This window comes from Solanum lycopersicum, chromosome 2 (assembly GCF_036512215.1).
Source record: "Solanum lycopersicum chromosome 2, SLM_r2.1".
Classification (NCBI taxonomy): domain Eukaryota; kingdom Viridiplantae; phylum Streptophyta; class Magnoliopsida; order Solanales; family Solanaceae; genus Solanum; species Solanum lycopersicum.
In genome coordinates, this window is record NC_090801.1 from 60,247,962 (window position 1) to 60,267,980 (window position 20,019).

The 20,019-nt window shown below is 32.5% G+C and overlaps 3 protein-coding genes and 2 long non-coding RNA genes across 5 annotated transcripts; 3 read left to right on the forward strand and 2 right to left on the reverse strand.

Annotated features, from left to right (window-relative positions):
* Positions 1-1,471: 1,471 nt before the first annotated feature.
* On the reverse strand, positions 1,472-1,819 carry LOC101245019 (calcium-binding protein KRP1-like). The gene has a single exon (XM_004232720.5). The coding sequence runs from the start codon at positions 1,817-1,819 to the stop codon at positions 1,472-1,474; it is 348 nt and encodes a 115-aa protein (XP_004232768.1).
* A 1,768-nt stretch (positions 1,820-3,587) lies between these two features.
* Positions 3,588-4,983, forward strand: LOC112940938 (uncharacterized). Its single transcript, XR_003245312.2, has 2 exons — positions 3,588-3,706; positions 4,785-4,983. It is a non-coding gene; the product is annotated as an uncharacterized lncRNA (long non-coding RNA).
* Positions 4,984-9,131: 4,148 nt separating this feature from the next.
* Positions 9,132-14,306, reverse strand: LOC138341820 (uncharacterized). The gene is made up of 4 exons (XR_011214752.1): positions 14,154-14,306; positions 11,205-11,277; positions 9,987-10,096; positions 9,132-9,841 (listed from the first exon to the last, which is right to left on the reverse strand). It is a non-coding gene; the product is annotated as an uncharacterized lncRNA (long non-coding RNA).
* LOC138341819 (G-type lectin S-receptor-like serine/threonine-protein kinase At1g11330) lies at positions 9,998-13,646 on the forward strand. Its single transcript, XM_069293707.1, has 7 exons — positions 9,998-11,270; positions 11,360-11,467; positions 11,552-11,748; positions 11,823-12,033; positions 12,130-12,373; positions 12,453-12,603; positions 12,699-13,646. The coding sequence occupies exons 1-7, from the start codon at positions 9,998-10,000 to the stop codon at positions 12,996-12,998; spliced, it is 2,484 nt and encodes an 827-aa protein (XP_069149808.1). The 3' UTR covers positions 12,999-13,646.
* A 744-nt stretch (positions 14,307-15,050) lies between the features above and the next one.
* Positions 15,051-18,853, forward strand: LOC101264400 (G-type lectin S-receptor-like serine/threonine-protein kinase At1g11330). The gene is made up of 7 exons (XM_019212335.3): positions 15,051-16,768; positions 16,893-17,003; positions 17,078-17,274; positions 17,355-17,565; positions 17,671-17,914; positions 18,000-18,150; positions 18,226-18,853. The coding sequence occupies exons 1-7, from the start codon at positions 15,487-15,489 to the stop codon at positions 18,523-18,525; spliced, it is 2,496 nt and encodes an 831-aa protein (XP_019067880.3). The 5' UTR covers positions 15,051-15,486; the 3' UTR covers positions 18,526-18,853.
* Positions 18,854-20,019: the final 1,166 nt, after the last annotated feature.

Here is a 20,019-nt window from a genome sequence, read left to right on the forward strand (position 1 = left end):
TATGAAATATTAAATTCCTCACAATTAGAGAAAAAAAAATTCTTCAACAATGTACAATAAAATTTACTAGTATCTTCAGAAATTAGAATTATTAAAATTTCCGTTAACCAATATTCGGATTAGATATATCAGAGAGTTCAGATTAATAATTGGTTGTTCGATGGATACACGAGGATTCGATTCTGTTAAAGAAGGACAAAAGTCTCACATCGGTGGTTAATGAGATGAGTGAATTCCTTATAAGGTTTGGGCAATTTTCCTCTCTTAGAGTTAGCTTTTGGGGTGTGAGTAAGGCCTAAGACCTAAAACCTAATTTCACATGATATTAGAGCAGGGTCTGTCTCACCTGATGTTGGGACCCCCAAAATCAAAATTGTCCACGCACTAGATGCTAAGCACTGAGTGTGAAATGGGTTGTTAAAGAATGACAAAAAGTCCCACATCGGTGGTTGATGAGATGGGTGGACTCTTTATAAGACTTGGACAATCTTCCTCCCTTGGAGCTAGCTTTAGGGGTGTGAGTTAGGATTAAGACCTAATTTTACATGGTATCAGAGCAGGGTCCATCTCACTCGATGTTGGGGCCCCCAAAATCAAATTAGCTTTTGGGGTGTGAGTTAGGCCTAAGACCTAATTTCACAGATTCCCCACCTTATAATCCCCTTTCTATTTTCCCTACCCCATTTTTTATTTTTAAAAAATAATACTTAATAAATCAGTTGTTCAGTTTTCAATTTTAGTATATCATGATGAGTCCTATTCACAAATGCCACCTTTTTGTAATTATTGAAAAAATATTTTAGTTGCCATCCAATCCAGGGGCCCAGTCATTACTGTGCGTTTTGCACAAAAAGAACCAAAGTTTTAGCATATTGTTGGCCTAAAACTAATCTTATTTTCGATATGTTTTGAGAAAATGTCACATATCTATATGAGAAACGACAATTAGGATTCATTTTTCATATGAAAATTCACATTTTATGTGGAAAGAGAACAGGAAAGAACATGTACATAGTCTATAGTAGGCCAAATTTAGAAATTTGAGTATATGATTTCGGATAGAAAAAAAACTGACTTATTAGATTTTTTTAATAATTTATTTATACATATTAAGTGGATTTCCTTAATATAAATAATATATATTTTGACTAACACTCTTGTAGGAAATTTGGTATTTTATAACAGTTTATGTGTCAATAAACTTATTTTTTTATTTTGGAAACTAAACTAAACATCACGAGATAAAATTTGAAAGAATAGAGTAACGATTAACAACCAAAATTTCATTGAATTCCGAAAAAACTACATTAATAATGGCAAATAAAACAATGAACTTCACTAATAATAAAACTAGACGACACATACATAGGAGGAAAAAATAACAAGATAGAAATTAATAGACCTAGCTAGAATAGCTTAATAATCCTACTTCAAAATGAATGCCCTCAATAAAGCACATGCTAATACGAGCCTACATCAGATCATTTTCAATGCTCTGAGCGAACCACATTCTCGATTTTTCCATCAAATCAGGGCTCAACCTTACCATTAGCACACAAAATTCTTTCTCATTCAAGCAATCATCTCCATTCAAATCCCCTTCCCTCAACATACACATTAGTTCATCATCACTCATTCCTTCTAACCCTAACAACGCCGAATTCCTCTTCAAGCTCTCAAACGTGATCACTTCCCTCTCCTTATCCATCAATGCCCGGAACCCGTTCTTTAGCTCCTTCAAGAACCCTTCTGACCCTAGTTTCTCCATCATTGATGGAAAAAAATCCTCAAACACAACGTCACGTCCCAATGTAGCCATGCCTTAAAAATTAATTAACGTACACGATGAATTTTCGAAAATGGATATTATCGATGTTTTGTTAGTACAAAAGATGAGTTGATGAATAATAGATGACTCAACATTGGGTATATATATAAAAGAAGAGAAAAAAAAAAGAGGAAATTTAAGAGGAAGGAACATAATGAGGATAAAAATAGTCATATCATAAGACAAGTTTCGTGGAAGTTGCATGGGAAAGTACCCAAATAATAATCTATTCATATGATGATGATGAAGTACAATACTTTTTAGCAATTTCCTATGACTGTCCCAACAGACAAAATAATACTACTCATGTAACGTTAATTCACTACTCCATTTGGTATGTAGTTAATTCACCTTCACCATATAATATTCCTCCCCTATATACATCTTACTGATCATTTCCTTTTCAAATTAATTTGCTGTTTTTTGGATGGATAGAGCTGTGGTGACCACAATCATTATTCTAATGTTTAAACATCAAATCTTTACTGGACAAAATGTTATCATTAAAGAATAACGTTTGGTCATCAAAATTTTATATATCACTTGAAATTGCGTTTGAAATTTGAAAAACACATACCACCCAACATCTTGTTCTTATAAAAATTATCTCATTTAAATTATATTTGAAATACAGTGACCTTATGAGATCCCTAATTTAATTATTAATATTTGTTAAAGAGAGAATTTTAGGAATAGTAAAGATAAAAATCATATCAGCACTCTATACACAATCCGAGGTGATGATTTTTGAAGAAAAATAAAAATAAAAATATTAGCTCTATAGTTACAATTTTGCTTTATAGACAAATTATTTTTACTATGGAATATCTGATTTGTATAAGTCGGCGACGATTTGCATAAATCGAGCACTAATTCGTTTACGTCTATAAAAATTGTGTTTGTATATGTGTCTATATTAGTTGTGTTAGGCTAGAAAGGTGATCGATATTGGGAGAGAGAGGAGAGAAGCGAGAGAGAGAGGGCATAGAGTGGAGAGAGGTGAATTGTATATGTATATACATTATTGTGCTTGTATAACTGCATAAAATTTGAATTTGTATACAGTTGAATCGAGTTAACACATTTGTATTTGTATATCAAATCTCTCTGTCGCTTGATACAAACACAAATGATACAATTTGTGTTTGTATAAAATGAGAGAAAGAAAGGCAAAAGAGAAATGGACAAGGGAAGATTTGTATTTGTATAATTATAAGTATATAGGACGGTATATATATATATATTTGTATATATATACCGTCTCTCTCGCCTTATACAATCACATACACAAATTATACATTTGTGTTATGTATAAAGCGAGAGAAAGAAAGACAAAGGAAAACTGACAAAGAAAGATTTGTAATTATATAATTATAAGTGAATAAGATGGATATATGTATATTTGTATATACAGTATCTCAAGCCTTATACAAACAGTCAAACACAAATTATAACTTTGTATTTATATAAAGTGAGAGAGACTGAAAAAAAGATGACAGTAATAAGCAAAATTCTAGAAAGCGGGGAGAGAGGCGAATAACAAAAAATTTACTGCGAAATTAAATTAAATGAAATTATAGTTATAACATTTATTTTTTAATTAATAATTTGTTATAAAGCACGATTTTCCCCGCGGCAGCCCAAATGATGAGTTGGACTTGATATTTTTTGGCCTACAAAATTATGATGTCAGTCAGACTCGTCGAATTTGAAATCACTGTAGGCTCAACTTGGATATTATTGGATATTATACAGTATGAAAAAGTATATCTATCTGAATCATAAAATAAACTCCAAATTTTCAAGGCAGTACGAAACATCATAAAAGTTCAAGAGAAGCTACTGGATTTTGAACATTTCAAACTCCAAAAAATTCCAGTAAGTTTTTGTATTTTCGCTATGAGTACTTTTGTCCAAATTTATTACACATTAAGAAATATATTTAAAACATTATTATTTTAAACTGCGGGAAAATTTTGAATTCAAATTGAGGGTTGATTTTTATTCATTAAAATGTGAAGGGGTATTGTTACCAAAACCCAAATTTTTAATGGTGTGGAGTGAGTAGTTTTTTTTTTAATGATAAATTTGATCAAGTCATTTATAAGAGAAATTAAAAATCTAAGTTAAGAATAAAATTAATTGAGATAGAATTCTAATAGTTGAGTAATCTATTTAATCATTTTTACTAGTCTAATTTGAAAAAATAAAGAGAGAAGTTGTCATTAATACATGTTTTGCCCTAATTATTAAGTACTACTCATAATTAAATGATAAACTGAAGGTTACTTTTCACTATTACCTAATACCTATTTGATTATTTTCAAACTATTGTTTTAGAAAATATATAGTGGTTTAGAATGTCATTACCTAAACGGTAAGTATGGGGAAAAAATCTCAATAATTTTGTTGAACTTGAATGATTTACTTATTTTGAATTAGAAAAAAAAGTCTCAATAGTAGAGTTAATATGGACTAGAGGAAGTAACTGATTTGGTACACCGTTATACTTCTATACATTTGTATTCTGAACCCTTCTACTTGACGTTTTATCAACTGAATCTTAAACTCAATAAAACATAATATATCAAACCCCTTTCACTGTTGACCAAACATATGTGGCATTAAAATCAATGAGTTGACAGAAGTGTGTGATTACACGCGCAAATGAACATCATATTTTAATTAAAAAAGAGTTGTTAAAATTATAATAAGATAATATAATAAATTTTTTTAAAGAAATCTTGTTCTTCTCCGTTTCACCTTCTTTTTCAACAATCCAATCCCTTCCATATCCTTTTTTTTTCTTTCTTCCCTACACTCCAAAATATTAGAAAGTAATTTATTGAAATATTATCTTAAATAATTTATTTGAGGTAGCGATTATCCATAAATCTTAATCATTTTTGGCGTCTGAATGAGAGAGGGATTGACATTGAAGCCTTCTGTTTCAAAGAGACTGTGGGAGGCCATAGTGGACATAACTTGAATAAGTGGCTCTTGGTTGCCAGCGAGGGTGCGAGGAGTTGGTCATAGCGGCGAAAAAGATTTGCCAGCCAAAATTAGTAGTGCGACGACCTAGGGTTGCCGATTTTGTGGAGATTGGAAAAGGACGAACAGAAAATATTGAGAGTGTTCGATGGAGATGACGGGTTTGAGAGAGAGAGAGAATAGCTAGATTACCTCATCGGCAAGAAGAGTGGTGACGGTGAATTCCTGGTGGCTTCGGGATACTTCACGGTGGAATGGGTTGGGGGAGAAGAACAGGGGCATCTTATTTGGTCTTTTCATTTAACATTTGGATTAATAATTTTAAAAAATAATTAATAGAGATAATTATGACATGTTATTGATTTATGTGACATGGATTTGACCTGTTATCTATTTATGGGCAAGTGAATTAGGAGGGGTTCAAAAATCAATTAGTACGGAATTAAGTAGAAGAATTCATAATACAAATTCGAACAAATATAAGGATTTATGAGATCATTTCGCGTATCTTATAACGAGGGATAAAGTAAATTTTTAATTTTATTTACTGTTTATTAAGTTTGTGTCAAAATCATATATGGACAAATAGAGTACCAGGAAAAGATTCAAATTAATGGAATGGTAATATGTATATCCTCTCAAATCAACCTTCCCAAGCGTCAAATCATTCGAATCATGAACAAGTGGATCATCAATCTAACTCAATTATTAATCCTTCTTAATTCATCAATAGTACGTGATGTGAAAGCTCTACAAATAATTATGTGAATTTCCGTGTGTATGTTATGTGATTGTTGTCAAGAGAAAAATATGACCATAGGTAATAATGATCTTCAAGTGGTGTTTTTGAGAGTGAAAAATAAATAAAATTTTTATTGTGGTAATTGATTTAGAACAATGGTGGATGATGACTGAAAAAATAAATTCAAAAAGTTAAGAGACAAATTTGAATCATTTCGCAGAGCTTAAGGATAATTTTTTCTTGTAAAAAAAATATATGTGCGAGAGCTTCCATGGATGGTGTGAATGTCGATTTGAGAATTGAAGAAGGAAAGAGGTGGCAATCCCAGCCAAAGAGTAGTTTTATAGAAGGGGAAATTTCATATATGGCAAACATATTTTATGAAATTACATTTTGTGGGTATAGTTTAAATAATTACATTTCATGGATATAGTTTAGTTTGTTAAGTGACTTCAAATTTGTATAAAAAGTTTTTTTAATTAAATTTATACAAAAAATTATTTTTTAATAAATGGTAACAGTAGCACAAAAGATGGTAACAACCATGATTTAAGCAAAACATTCAAAATCAAATATTTTTCCAAAAAAAGAATTCTAAAGCTATAGAAAGACAATACCAGTTCAAAGTCAAATATTTTCTCAATTTCTTTTAGGAATTTGTAGAATGTACAATAATTTTGATATATATATTACTGTTATAGATGTGCATCTGTGATTTCAAGTTTTTTTTTTAAAAAAATATTAATGATTAAATTGATTGTATAATATTCATTTATTAATCGTATATATAGTAAGCTTGAAATCTGTTTTTACATTTGAGTGTGTAACGTTTATATATACAATATTTTATTAAGGTTCATAATTTTTTGTATATATCGACGAATTTGTATAATGTATTATAATTTTGTATATGTATTATAGAGTGATTTTAACAAATTTCTTCTATAGAAAATTAAATAATTGTATACAAATAGATATTGACTCATAAGACTTTGTATACATTACCCTAATATTCAACCCACTATATACTTAACTTTAGTAATTGATATACAACTAATAAAATATACAATTAAGACCTATTTCATAATACTTTGTATATATTACCTTAATATACAACCCCCTATATACTTTGTAATTTGTCTAAACGACTTTGTATATACTACATTAATATACAAGCTTGATATATACTTAACTCCAGTATTTTGTATATAACTACTAAAATATAAAATTATAATATACAATTATAAATTAGGCATATTCCTATAACAAAATACAATTGATTTTTGTATATATATACAAAAACAAAAACAAAAAGGAGCCTTTAAGATACAATTCACTACTACCCCCTATTAACTTAGTATACTAGTCATTATATACATAAATTAAAGAATCTGTATAAACTAATCGAATATACAAATTCGTACAATAACTAACGGAATATACATATAACTAAGGGAAGATACATATAACTAAACATGTGTGTATTAAACATGCAATATACTATATACAATTATGTGAATATACAAACATTACTTAAACAAACAATTTTTGTATATCGACACATAAGTAACAAAATATTCTATCTAAAATTGTGTTTTAAGCCACTACCTCATCCTCTGAATCACTGGTTAGTTTTTTCTTCTTTGTTCTTTCTTCGACAATTTTAATACCTCTAGCTATGACATTGTTAACAACTTTTTGAATTGCCATTGAGTCATTTTTTTTTTGGATCTCAATTCTTCCTTTGATTTTTTAACTTGAACTTGTTTGGATTTGCCATAGACGCTACATCAACCCCAAAATCTTGAGTTAAATCTATTAAAAACGATCGTCAACAATATTGACATGCAATGAAATATCTCTGATAATTCTCATAGATGAAGATGATTCATCCATTCCGATTTTGAAAAATTTATAATTTAATAAGAATTATTGATTATTTCAACAAAAAAAATATGAAAAAGGTAAGAAACAAAATACATATACAATTGTTGAATAATGAAAAAATAAAAACAATTGATACACGCATAGATTTTAGGGGTTACCTGCTAAAGTTGAATTGAGAAAGTGATTTTTTTTGTTTGAAATTCAAAATTGGATAGAAGGAGTGATTATAGGAGAAAGGGGTGGAATATAAATAGGAGAGATAATATTGATTTGTATAAAATTATATATAAAATCAAAATAAAGATTTTTTACGGTTGATTTAGGAATAGATGATGGATCCCATTAATGATGGCAAAAAAAAAAAACTATAATCATAGAAAGTAAATAAATTAAACTATATCCTTATTATATAATTACTTAAGGATGTTTGCCAACCTATGTAATTTTCCCTTTTTTTGGGATTCATATTTTGGGCCTCCTTTGGTTATAATGGGCTCAGTCGAGAATGGGCTCAAGCAAACTGAGCAATTTAGAGACGTGATACTTGTCACAGTTAGTTACAAATACGATTTTTTTTCCCGAGAAACTTTCATATATAGCCACTCAAAAATAACTTAATTACTCTTTATAGCTATAGTTTGATAATTAAAACTCGTGAAAATATGTTATAGGGAAGAGAGAGGTGAGTGAGTCTGGGAGAGAGAGAAGCAAGAGAGGGCAAAGAGTGGGAGAGATGTGAATTGTATATGTATATTGATTAGATAATTGTATATTATACATATATAATTGTATATTCTGAAAAATTATACATATAAAAATGTGACTAATTATACAAATTCGAAGTCAGCCCACGTAATTAATTTATATTGTTAGTCGTGAATGCTAATTATACCAAACTATAGCTATAATGAGTAATTAAATAGTATAAATTTTCTTAATCACATAATTTTTTCTATAAAATTTTTTTTTGATCGCAATTATTAGAGGACAATAAATTTAGATCATTTAAAAGACCAAGTGCAAAAAAATCCGTAGACCAATGTTCCCATTTCTTTCTTCTTTCGAAGATATTCTTATTTTTTATCATTACGATCATCATGAATTCATGATTCTGGTAATTTTGCAGATAGCAGTATCCAAATCTGCTTTTAGGGCAAGTGTTTTACTTTCACATGTGAGTTTTACCTCATAGAAAATTGACTAATTTGTATTTAATTTTAACTAAAAGAATATTTGGATTTGACAAAACAAATAGCTATAACGATTGCTTTTAGAGTCATAGTGTTCAGGTCAATTTACAGATACCTAGAATAATTTCACGAGATACCGTACACTAAAAGGTATTAAAGTCTTAAATAATACTATATCCTTTTAAATTTCAATTTCTTTTATTAGCATTATTTTATGTTTTGCAAATAATAGATTACTATGTTGGTAAAATATATTGCATTCTCTTAAAGAAACGATATTTACAAGACACGCTATACACGAAGAGAATAAAATCCACTATATAAAAGATAACAATATAGATTTTGAGGATCAGTAATCCGAATTGTTAGAATTATAATCCATATTGAGTTTGACCACCAAAAATATTATTATTATTATTAATCGAAAAGTTCAACTCATTGACTAAGAAAAATATCATCAGAAAAAGATTGAAAAAAGAAAGAGTAGGGTAACTAAGACGATAAAGTTAAAGGTCATTAAAGATGAGAAAGTATTTACATGTACTTTTAGGAAAATATAAGTTTATAAACACTTTTAAGATAATATTATTTTACTCATCTATCAGTAGAAAATAAATAAAAAAACTTACTTGTCCTTTGTACCAAACACACCATCATTAGTTCAAATCTCTAATCACCCTTTTTGTCAATTCTTCTGACCCTTAATTCTTTTTTGACTTTTACATACCTTTCCTTACGAAGTTTCCCACCCATATTATGTTATGATACAGAGATTCCGTTGACAATCTCATTTTATGTGAAGGATGTCCAGTCAATATACCCACCCTTTCTTGATCATGCGACATTTACAATACCATGTTCAATCAATTTACTTTAAAATAAAAAAAATCAATTTACTTTTTGTATTTTTTTTAAATAATTGATGTTGACTTAAGAGATTAATTTAAATGATTAGTGAGATTCATATAGTCGACATCAACTTGCTTGAAACGGAGAGGTACTAGTAAGTTTTGCCATTTGTATTCACATGGGGAAGAATATACTTGTTGACATTGTATGTTCATACCTGTATAGAAGTTTCCAAACTGTTGATTTGGTTTGGTTAGTCTTTGTGAGCTAATGGGCAAGTACCTTATTATAATCAAAGTGCAGAAATTCCAACTTGACGGCTCCTCAGCCAATGCATTTGATCTACACCAACAGCTGACAAACACAAAAGATAACAGTCAAGCATACCGAAAAGAGAAAGAAGTGTGAGCAAATATCACGAAAATAGTATTGCAGGCTGCAGATATAGGTATTCTCCATTTTAGCTTATACAGAATTAATCCACACATGCAAAACAAACCTTAATAAGCAATGAAATTAAGCACAAGAGAGATACTTCTGTTTCCAGTTGTTCTTGTTCTGTTTCTTTCTATATCAACTGCTTCAGGTATCATTAGCACCAATAAATTCCTGCGAGATTCAGAAACTTTAGTCTCCAATGACAAAAGATTCATATTCGGGTTCTTTAGTCTTGAAAATTCGACGAATCGTTATGTTGGTGTTATGTTTAATGTCCAACCACCAACTGTAGTATGGGTTGCCAACAGAGAGAGACCTTTACAGGATTCTAGAGGAAGAGTGACAATATCTGATGATGGAAATCTTGTAATCTTGAATTCACAGAATAGGAGTATATGGTCATCAAATATTTCACCAGCTGTGAGAAATTCTACAGCGCAGCTCTTGGATACTGGAAACTTAATTTTGAACGACAGCTCCAATGGGAGGGTTCTCTGGGAAAGTTTTCGGGATCCTTCAGATTGCTTCTTGCAGACCATGAAAATTGGCGTTGATGTTAGTACTAACACGACAAATCTGCTGAAATCATGGATAAGTCCTTCAGATCCATCTGTTGGGAGTTTCTCAGCTGGTATTCAACCTGAAACAGTTCCCCAGATTTCCATATGGAAGAATGGGAAACCTCATTGGCGTAGCGGTCCATGGAATAAACAGGTTTTCATTGGGGTACCAGACATGACTTCGTTCTATCTCAATGGATTTGATCTAGTAAATGACAACAAGGGCACCGTCTACCTTACCTATTTATATGCAAATCAGGTTGAGCTGATGTATTTCACCTTGAACTCAACAGGGTTTTTGCAGCAGAAATATATGGATCCTAGTAAGAATGACTGGGAAGTAACATGGGAATTTCCTGCAACTGAGTGTGATTTTTATGGAAAATGTGGACCTTTTGGAAGCTGTGATCCTACAAGCTCACCAATCTGTTCTTGTTTAGAGGGATTTAAACCGACAAATGAAGAGGAATGGCGGAAAGGAAACTGGACTCGTGGATGCAACAGAAAGTCCATGTTAGAGAGCGAAAGGAACAGTTCTAACCTTGAGCAAGGGAAGCAAGATTGGTTTCTGAAGCTGCAGTCAATGAAAGTGCCGGATTCTGCTATTTGGGTACCTTTTGTAGATGAAGATTGTGTTAACGGTTGCTTGAGGAATACTTCCTGCATAGCTTATTCATACTACACAGGCATAGGATGTATGCATTGGGAAGGAAACTTACTTGATGTTCAGAAATTCTCCATGGGTGGGGTTGATTTATTCCTTCGCCTTTCATACTCTGAGCGAGGTAAGACCTGTATTCCAGAACGACATATAAGCTATAAAACTCTGCTTGCCAATGACATATGTATAATGGACACATATTTCATAATGCAGATCAAAAGAGAGAATATAAAGTTATCATTGCCATCATAGTCCCAGTAGGCTCGATAATTCTTGCCATTTTCGGATACATTTCCTGCAAATATGTAGCTAAGCGCAGAGGTAACAAGCTTATCTCAAACATTAGAAAATCCATAGTAGCTTTAATCATACGAATCACTTTATCTCTAATGTCCTTTGGATCAGGATGGAAGAGAATGAGTAAGATTTTCTTAAGTGAATCATCGCCAAACTATTACAAGGAAGACAAGATTACAGAGGACATCAATCAAGCTAAATTGGAAGAACTGCTTGTATACAACTTTGATATCTTAGCAAATGCAACTGAGAATTTTCATCTGTCCAGCAAGCTTGGACAGGGAGGTTTTGGTCCAGTTTACAAAGTAAGGATTTGTTTGATTGAGTGTCTTATAATTGTTTTTAAGAAAAGATATCTAAGCATGTGATATAATTGCAGGGGAAATTGCCAGATGGACAAGAGATTGCTGTGAAAAGGCTTTCCCAATCTTCTGGTCAGGGTCTACAGGAGTTCATGAATGAGGTTGTGGTGATTTCAAAACTTCAACATCGTAATCTTGTTAGACTTTTTGGTTGCTGCATAGAAAGAGGGGAAAAGATGCTGGTTTATGAATACATGCCAAAAAGAAGCTTGGATGCCTATCTCTTTGGTTCGTTATGATTAGTTTTCTTTTATTTTCCATAGAGTCTAACTAAACCAAACTTTTCTTTGATCTAAACTTGTCAAATTCTCAATGTATGTTCAGGGTCACAGCAACAAGCAGAAGAGTTCCTTGATTGGAGTAAACGTGTGATCATCATTGAGGGAATTGGTCGAGGCCTTCTTTACCTTCACAGGGATTCAAGACTAAGGATTATTCATAGGGATTTAAAGGCCAGCAACATTTTGTTGGATGAATACCTGAACCCCAAAATTTCAGATTTTGGGATGGCAAAGATTTTTGCAGGCAACCAAGATCAGGCCAACACAAGCAGAGTTGTTGGAACCTAGTAAGTTCTTGTATCCTTCCCTTTTATATTTCATGAATGAAATGTATACACCAAGTAAACATTTATTACATGATTGCAGTGGTTATATGGCACCGGAATATGCAATGGAAGGAAGATTCTCAGAAAAATCAGATGTTTATAGCTTTGGAGTGTTGTTATTGGAAATTATAAGTGGAAGGAGGAACACCAGCTTTCACCAAGATGATGGTGCATTAAGCCTGCTAGCATGGGTAAGTTTTTATGAAAATTCAGCTCCAATTCATATGAAATGTAAACTTTTCATAGTTCAAGTTTCCAATGTTTTGTCAATGTGCATGCTCTTTAGGCGTGGAAGTGTTGGATTGGAAACAAGATTGTGGAATTGGTTGATCCCAAGATAACTGAACTGCACCTTGGAAAGGAAATTGTGAGATGTGTACAAGTTGGACTATTATGTGTACAAGAATATGCAGAAGACAGACCAAATGTCTCCACAATTTTGTCTATGCTCACCAGCGAAATTGATAATTTACCAAGTCCTAAACAACCTGCATTTACAACAAGACCGAGCTTTTCCAAGAAAGGCACTTCTAAATCTCAAGGCTCCGTTAACAATGTTACTGTTACTATTATGGAAGGACGATAAGACATATAAGATTTTTATTTAGGCATGATAGTTTTATTTTCTGTGTAAGACTGTCTAATTTATTATAATGGTTCCACTGAATATTACCTCAGTAGATTAAGAATCCAAGGGAAAAGTGTTAACCCTGCAAGTCACTTATGCTTAATAGCAGAACCGATATCCAAGAAAGAAGAAGCAAAGCTAGACTTCAAACTCAGAGTTGTCAATAAGTAGCCTAAACAGGTGTTTGCAGAACTTTAGAGAATCCTATCCACGGATTGAGATCATTTAGAGTTAGCTTTGTATTACAGCTGAATCTGAAGATGAACAACTTTTCTAGACAAAGGCATTCTTACATTGTGGTTGGAGGGTCACAGAATCAACAGGGAAGCCTGTAGGAAAGGGTAACATGTATCCAATTCACATCAGAAATTGCTGAAATGATGTGAAATCTTGCACCACTTTTGTTCTTGGAATTCAAGTCACGTCAGCCCAAGAATATTTGCAGTACCACAGGTAACAAACGACAAGAAACCTTCTGAGATAGCATGTAAATTTTTCAAAATCCAGGCAAGGATTAATCCTTTCCTTAAAATTGTTAATATACCTATTATTCTGCTGATGCCTTTACTAAATATTATAATGAAGAATCCTAGTAATATTCTTGCACTTGTAATCTTGATTTTTGGATTGTAAACTTACCAGAGTGAGAAAAATATTCTACAAACTGCAACTGGTAAAAATATGTGAAATAATCTACTCTTTCAACCTATTAACATTAAAAGAGTGAGTAAGAGGTGATGTATCCAAGTTCTTTTACATTCTCTAGATACTTTCATATATCAATGTGAATATTTTATATACTTAATGCAGAATGTTAGATCAAGAGTTATCTTCCAAGGAAAACTGTTCTTTTTATGAGTAAGATCAAAACTTGGAGTTCGAGGCCCCTCGGGCTTCCAGCTAATTCCCGGCAACATAAACAAAATAAAGGACAAAAAAGGAAAAGAAAAGGAGCAGCAAAATTTTTATTGATGGATTTCCGAGCAATTCCTTCCCATGGCTAAAAATCATACTTTAAGCGACAATTTTTTATCACAACACTCCCCCCATTTGCTAATATTGCTATTAAATCTTAAAAATTAGGCAAATTAAAAGTAAGAGGAAAATACTGACCTTTTGTAATCTCCAGAAAGGACATTTGGTTCAGCTTTTCATGTCCGACTACCAAATTCGGAGGCAGAGGTGGATCTAATCCCTTCATTCAAGCTTCTGTATTATTTTTGTTTGATATCTCCAGAGTTCAATAAAATTTAAGAATTTAATCAACTTTTACTCACTGTTCATATTAGATCAAATGCTTATATGAGGTTTATTAATACCAAACCTCCGAGTCAGATAGAATGAATTATTTGCCTGGGGAAAGAAATTCACAGAATACTCAATTATGATTTTATCATCTGTTCTTCTAATTATACAAAAGCAATTTTGTAACAAACAAATTAGGAAAAGAGATGTTCAAAGTTTCATCCTTATCATTTCAATTGGTTGAAGTCTTGTAGCAGTAAGTTTTTATTGTGAAATTTTTTCAATTCAAATACTTCAAGTATATCAACCTACATTTTCTTGCAACTTTGTCCATCTACATAAATTTCCCTAGCTAGTGTACAGAAAATCAAGCAGATCAGGAATCCAATCATAAAGTGACATTGGAACATACTCAGAAACTTAAATTGTAACAACCTTTTTTGTCAAGTTTCAGTTGATCCTCCCAGCATTTATATCAATTAGATTGGAAACTTGAATAACGTCAATTGGCTTAATTGGAACTATAGTGTCCTATCATTCGCAATCTAATTCGTGATGCACATCACTTTTTTTTAAGTTGTAAGATTTTGGTCAAATACACACCCAAATAAAAGGGAAACAAAATGAAGCATTATTGACCATTACCACACCTCTCAATTCAAACATTACCTAATAATATAACTGGCTTTCAAATGGCCTTTTCCAGGAAGATGCCTAACCTATGTCATATAATGGTGCAGAGATTATGTAGACAATCTTATTCTAGGTGAAGGATCTTTCTGCCCACTGCCTAATTCAATAATATATCTTTCTAAATAACTTGACATTTGAACTACATGTTTAAATAAAGAGGTTGAATCTAAATACTGACAAATCCTATATTATGACAGCTTAAAATTGACCATGAAACATCATATTCTTGACATTTCTAATTAGTATGGAAGTCTCCATAACGCTGATGTGGTTTGTTACCATCCTAAGTTGAATAATAATGATAAAATATTTTAGTTATCACCCAAGTGTAACATGACGGGTCAATCAAGGCATCTGATCCAGATAGTTGTTGGCAAATTAAGATAAAAAATGATACTATTGAGCAAACAGTGGGAAAATATCAACAAATACTGCAACTATAGGAAAATCAATTTCAGATGATAACTACAATTCTAGTGCTTATTGGGAGAAGAAAACTTGATAAGAAATGAAGCTGAGCTTAAGCTGTAAGAATATACTTCTTTGTTGTGCTTTTCTTGTTCTGTTTTTTCTTATAACAAATGCTTCATCAGACTCCATTAGTATTAATGAGTTTCTGCAAGATTCAGAAACTTTAGTCTCTAATAACAAAACATTCAAATTGGTTTTTTTTTGTCCTGAGAATTCGGCGAATCGTTATGTTGGTATCATGTTTAATATGAAATCACAATCTGTTATATGGGTAGCCAACAGAGACCAGCCTTTACAAGATTCTAGTGGAAGAGTAACAATATCAGAAGATGGCAATCTTGTAATCTTGAATGGACAGGGAAAGAGTGTATGGTCATCAAATATTTCACCTGCTGTGAGGAATTCTACAGCCCAGCTCTTGGATACTGGAAACTTAGTTTTGAAGGACAACTCAAGTGAGAGAGTTCTATGGGAAAGTTTTAGTGATCTTTCAGATTCCTACTTGCAGAACATGAAACTTGGCACTGATAAGAGTACTAACACCACAAATCTGTTGAAATCATGGAGAAGTCCTGTAGATCCATCTGATGGGAGTTTCTCAGCTGGTATTCAGACTGAAACAATTCCTCAGATTTTCATATGGAAGAATGGCTTACCTCATTGGCGTAGCGGTCCATGGGATAAACAGGTTTTTATTGGAGTACCAAACATGACTTCTTTCTATTTCAGTGGATTTGAGCTAGTAAATGACAACATGGGCACCACCTACTTCTACTATTCATATTATCAAGGTGATGACATTTTATACTTAGTTTTGAACTCAACAGGATTTCTGCAACAAAAATATTTATATGCTAGGAAGAATGAGTGGGAAGTCACATGGGCAACTCCATCAAATGAGTGTGATTTTTATAGAAAGTGTGGACCTTTTGGAAGCTGTGATTCTGAAAGTTCACCAATTTGCAGTTGTTTGCAAGGGTTTAAACCAAAAAATCAAGAGGAGTGGGTGAAAGGAAACTGGACAAATGGATGCATCAGAAAGACAGTGTTAGAGAAAGAAAGAAACAACTCTAACATTGAGCAGGGTAAGCAAGATTGGTTTTTGAAGTTGCAGTCGATGAAAGTGCCAGATTATCCTATTTGGGTACCTTCAGCCAAAGAAGACTGTGAAAGTGATTGCTTCAGAAATTTCTCCTGCATAGCTTATTCATACTACAGAGGCATAGGGTGTATGCATTGGGAAGGGAGCTTAATTGATTCTCAGAAATTCTCCAAGGGTGGGGCTGATTTATTCATTCGCCTTGCATATACTGAACAAGGTACTACCTCTTTACACTTAAGTTTTCATTCTTTAGCTTACTGTCTAGAAAACAACATGTATGTTTACTTGTTCTCTGCATGTCGAATGCAATTGTAATAATGAACACTTATTTTGAAACGCAGAAAAAAAGAAGAGCAATAAAGTAGCCATCAGGATCATAGTTCCAATAATTTGCACAATAGTCATTGCCATCTTGGGATACATTTCCAGCAAACTGTTGGCTAAACATAGAGGTAGGTATCAAGCTTATCTACAGCAGCTTTAATCAGACAAATGATTTGATCTTTCAATGTGTATTTTGAATCAGGAAGGAAGAGAAAGCGTGAGCTCTTATCAAAAAAATCATTTCCAAGCTATTACAAGCTAAGTTTGGCTAGAGATGACATTAACAGAGTTAAATTTGAAGATCTTCCGATATACAGCTTTGACATGCTAGCAAATGCAACTGACAATTTTCATCTGTCTAGCAAGCTTGGGCAGGGTGGTTTTGGTTCAGTTTATAAAGTAATGTTTGTGTGTTTGATTGAGCGTTTTGTTATCTTTTTTTTCAGAAAAGAAATTGAAGTCATTTGATATAACTGCAGGGAAAACTTCCAGAGGGACAAGAAATTGCTGTGAAAAGGCTTTCACAGTCTTCTGGTCAGGGGCAAGAGGAGTTCATGAATGAGGTTGTGGTGATTTCCAAACTTCAGCATCGTAATCTTGTTAGACTCCTCGGCTGCTGCATAGAAAGAGGGGAGAAGATGTTGGTTTATGAATACATGCCAAAAAGAAGCTTGGATGCCTATCTCTTTGGTTGGTTTCTTTTTCTTTTATTCCTTTTCTTTACATTCACTATTCAGTATGGTCTAACTAAAAAAGAAAAAAAATCGAACTGATACATTTTCAATGTACTTACAGGTGTACACATTGAAGAGGAATACTTCCTTGATTGGAGCAAACGTGTGATCATCATTGAGGGAATCGGCCGAGGCCTCCTATACCTTCACAGGGATTCAAGACTAAGGATTATCCACAGGGATTTAAAGGCAAGCAACATTTTGTTGGATGAATATCTGAACCCTAAAATTTCAGATTTTGGTATGGCAAGAATTATTGCAGGCAACCAAGATCAAGCCAATACAATTAGGGTTGTTGGAACCTAGTATGTTTGTGAATCTCATTCTCCATTTTATTCATGGTTAAAATGAAAAGAAAAAGTAATCGTTCAAATTTATAATGTGATGCAGTGGTTATATGGCACCTGAATATGCAATGACAGGAAGATTCTCAGAAAAATCAGATGTCTACAGCTTTGGCGTATTGTTACTGGAAATTATTAGCGGAAGGAGGAACACTAGCTTTTACCAAGAGGATGGTGCATTAAGCCTTCTAGCATGGGTAAGTTTTTATGAAAACTAAGCTCCACTTCATATGAAATGTCAACCTTTCATAGTCAATACTCTTGCTCTTCAGGCATGGAAGTTGTGGAATGAAAATAAGATTGTCGAATTGGTTGACTCCAAGATAATTGAACTACAGCTCAAAAAGGAGATTCATAGATGTGTACATGTTGGACTATTATGTGTACAAGAATATGCAGAAGACAGGCCAAATGTCTCCACAGTTTTGTCTATGCTCACCCGGGAAATTGATGATTTACCAAGTCCTAAACAACCTGCATTTACAACAAGACCGACCCCTTCCAAGAAAGGCTCCTCTAGAATTCAAGTCTCCGTGAACGATGTTAGCATTACTATTATGGAAGCACGATAGAGATCATATAATTTTAGTGTAGGCATATATCTTATTCATTTCCTGTAATTATTCTTGTATGTGATTCTACATTTAGAATCCAAGAGAAGTTTAAACCGAGCTGAGTCCTTTAGCAGCGAGAATTTCAGTCAAGAGATTAACAAGTTAGTTTCGTTGCCAAAGGGTATTACATATCTGAATTTGGAGTTCAAAATACAAATTTCTTTTATGCTGAGCACCCACCAGTAAAAAGGACCCCAATTCATTTCAGACAAAAGATTATTGAGAAGATTTGAATGTAAGCAACATTTCTTTTGGATGAAAAACTGTACTCTAATGTTTCAGATTTTGGGCATTGGAAGGATTGTGCTGACCACCAACATCAGGTGTATCATTCTCTCAATTTCATTTTTTAGAAGGAGACAGCCAGTGGGGTTGTTGAAGGAAGTTAGTTCTTATATTATTTCACTATTTCATTATCTTACATGAGACAATAAGTAACCATCCAAAATTATTATATGATGTTGTGGTTACATGGTGCCTGAACAGGCAAATGAAAGGAAGTTTCTCAGAAAAATCAGATGTTTATAGTTATGAAGAATGAAACGTCAACTTTCCGTAGCTCAATTTGTTATTATTTTGTCAATGTTGCTCTTCAGGCATAGTATTTCAGGAATGGAAACAAGATTGTCAAACTGGTGGACCCCAAGATAATAGACTTGCAGTTTGACAGGGAAATTTGAAATGGTCACATATGGACTACGGAGAAGGGCAATGCCCGTCAAATATTTGAATTGATATAAAATTATCCTTCATCCACCTTTTGTCCCTAAAATACCCCTAACGTTTACCTTTTGGCTCAAAAATTCCCTTGATGTTAATCCTTTGCCCATATTTGTCCTTATTTTTAATAGCTCCCTTAACGTAAAATTATTAAATATTTATTTATTATATTGCCTAATGTGATCAGTTCAAATTTAAACCCTTTTCAAATAAATAACAAAAACCATATTTTTAATTTTTATTTTTTTTGTAAAATCACGTATGATTCGTATTTTGACATGATACACTCGAAATAATATTGAAAAATATTGATTTCATGATATCTTCCTATTGACCTATTTTAAGCCAACCCCAATTTATTATTTTTAATTTACTATGAAACTTAAAATCAAGTCAATCATGTGAGCTCATATATTAAGTAATTTCAAATTATTCTAATGGAAAAGGCCCTAAAATGCCCTTAAACAAAAGAATCTGGTACAATATTGCCCTTCATCTACCTTACAAGTAATGATTCGCTAAACATAAGGGTATTGTTGAGCCAAAAGGTTGACATCACGGGTATTTGGAAGCCCAAAAGTTGGATGGACGGTAATTTTATACCAATTCAAATAATTTATGGGATATTTTAGACTCTTCTCCGATTGGACTATTATGTGGTCAAGAAAATGCAGAAGAACAGATGGACCAAATATGTCCATGGTTTTGTATACATTGTATATGAGGAAGTCA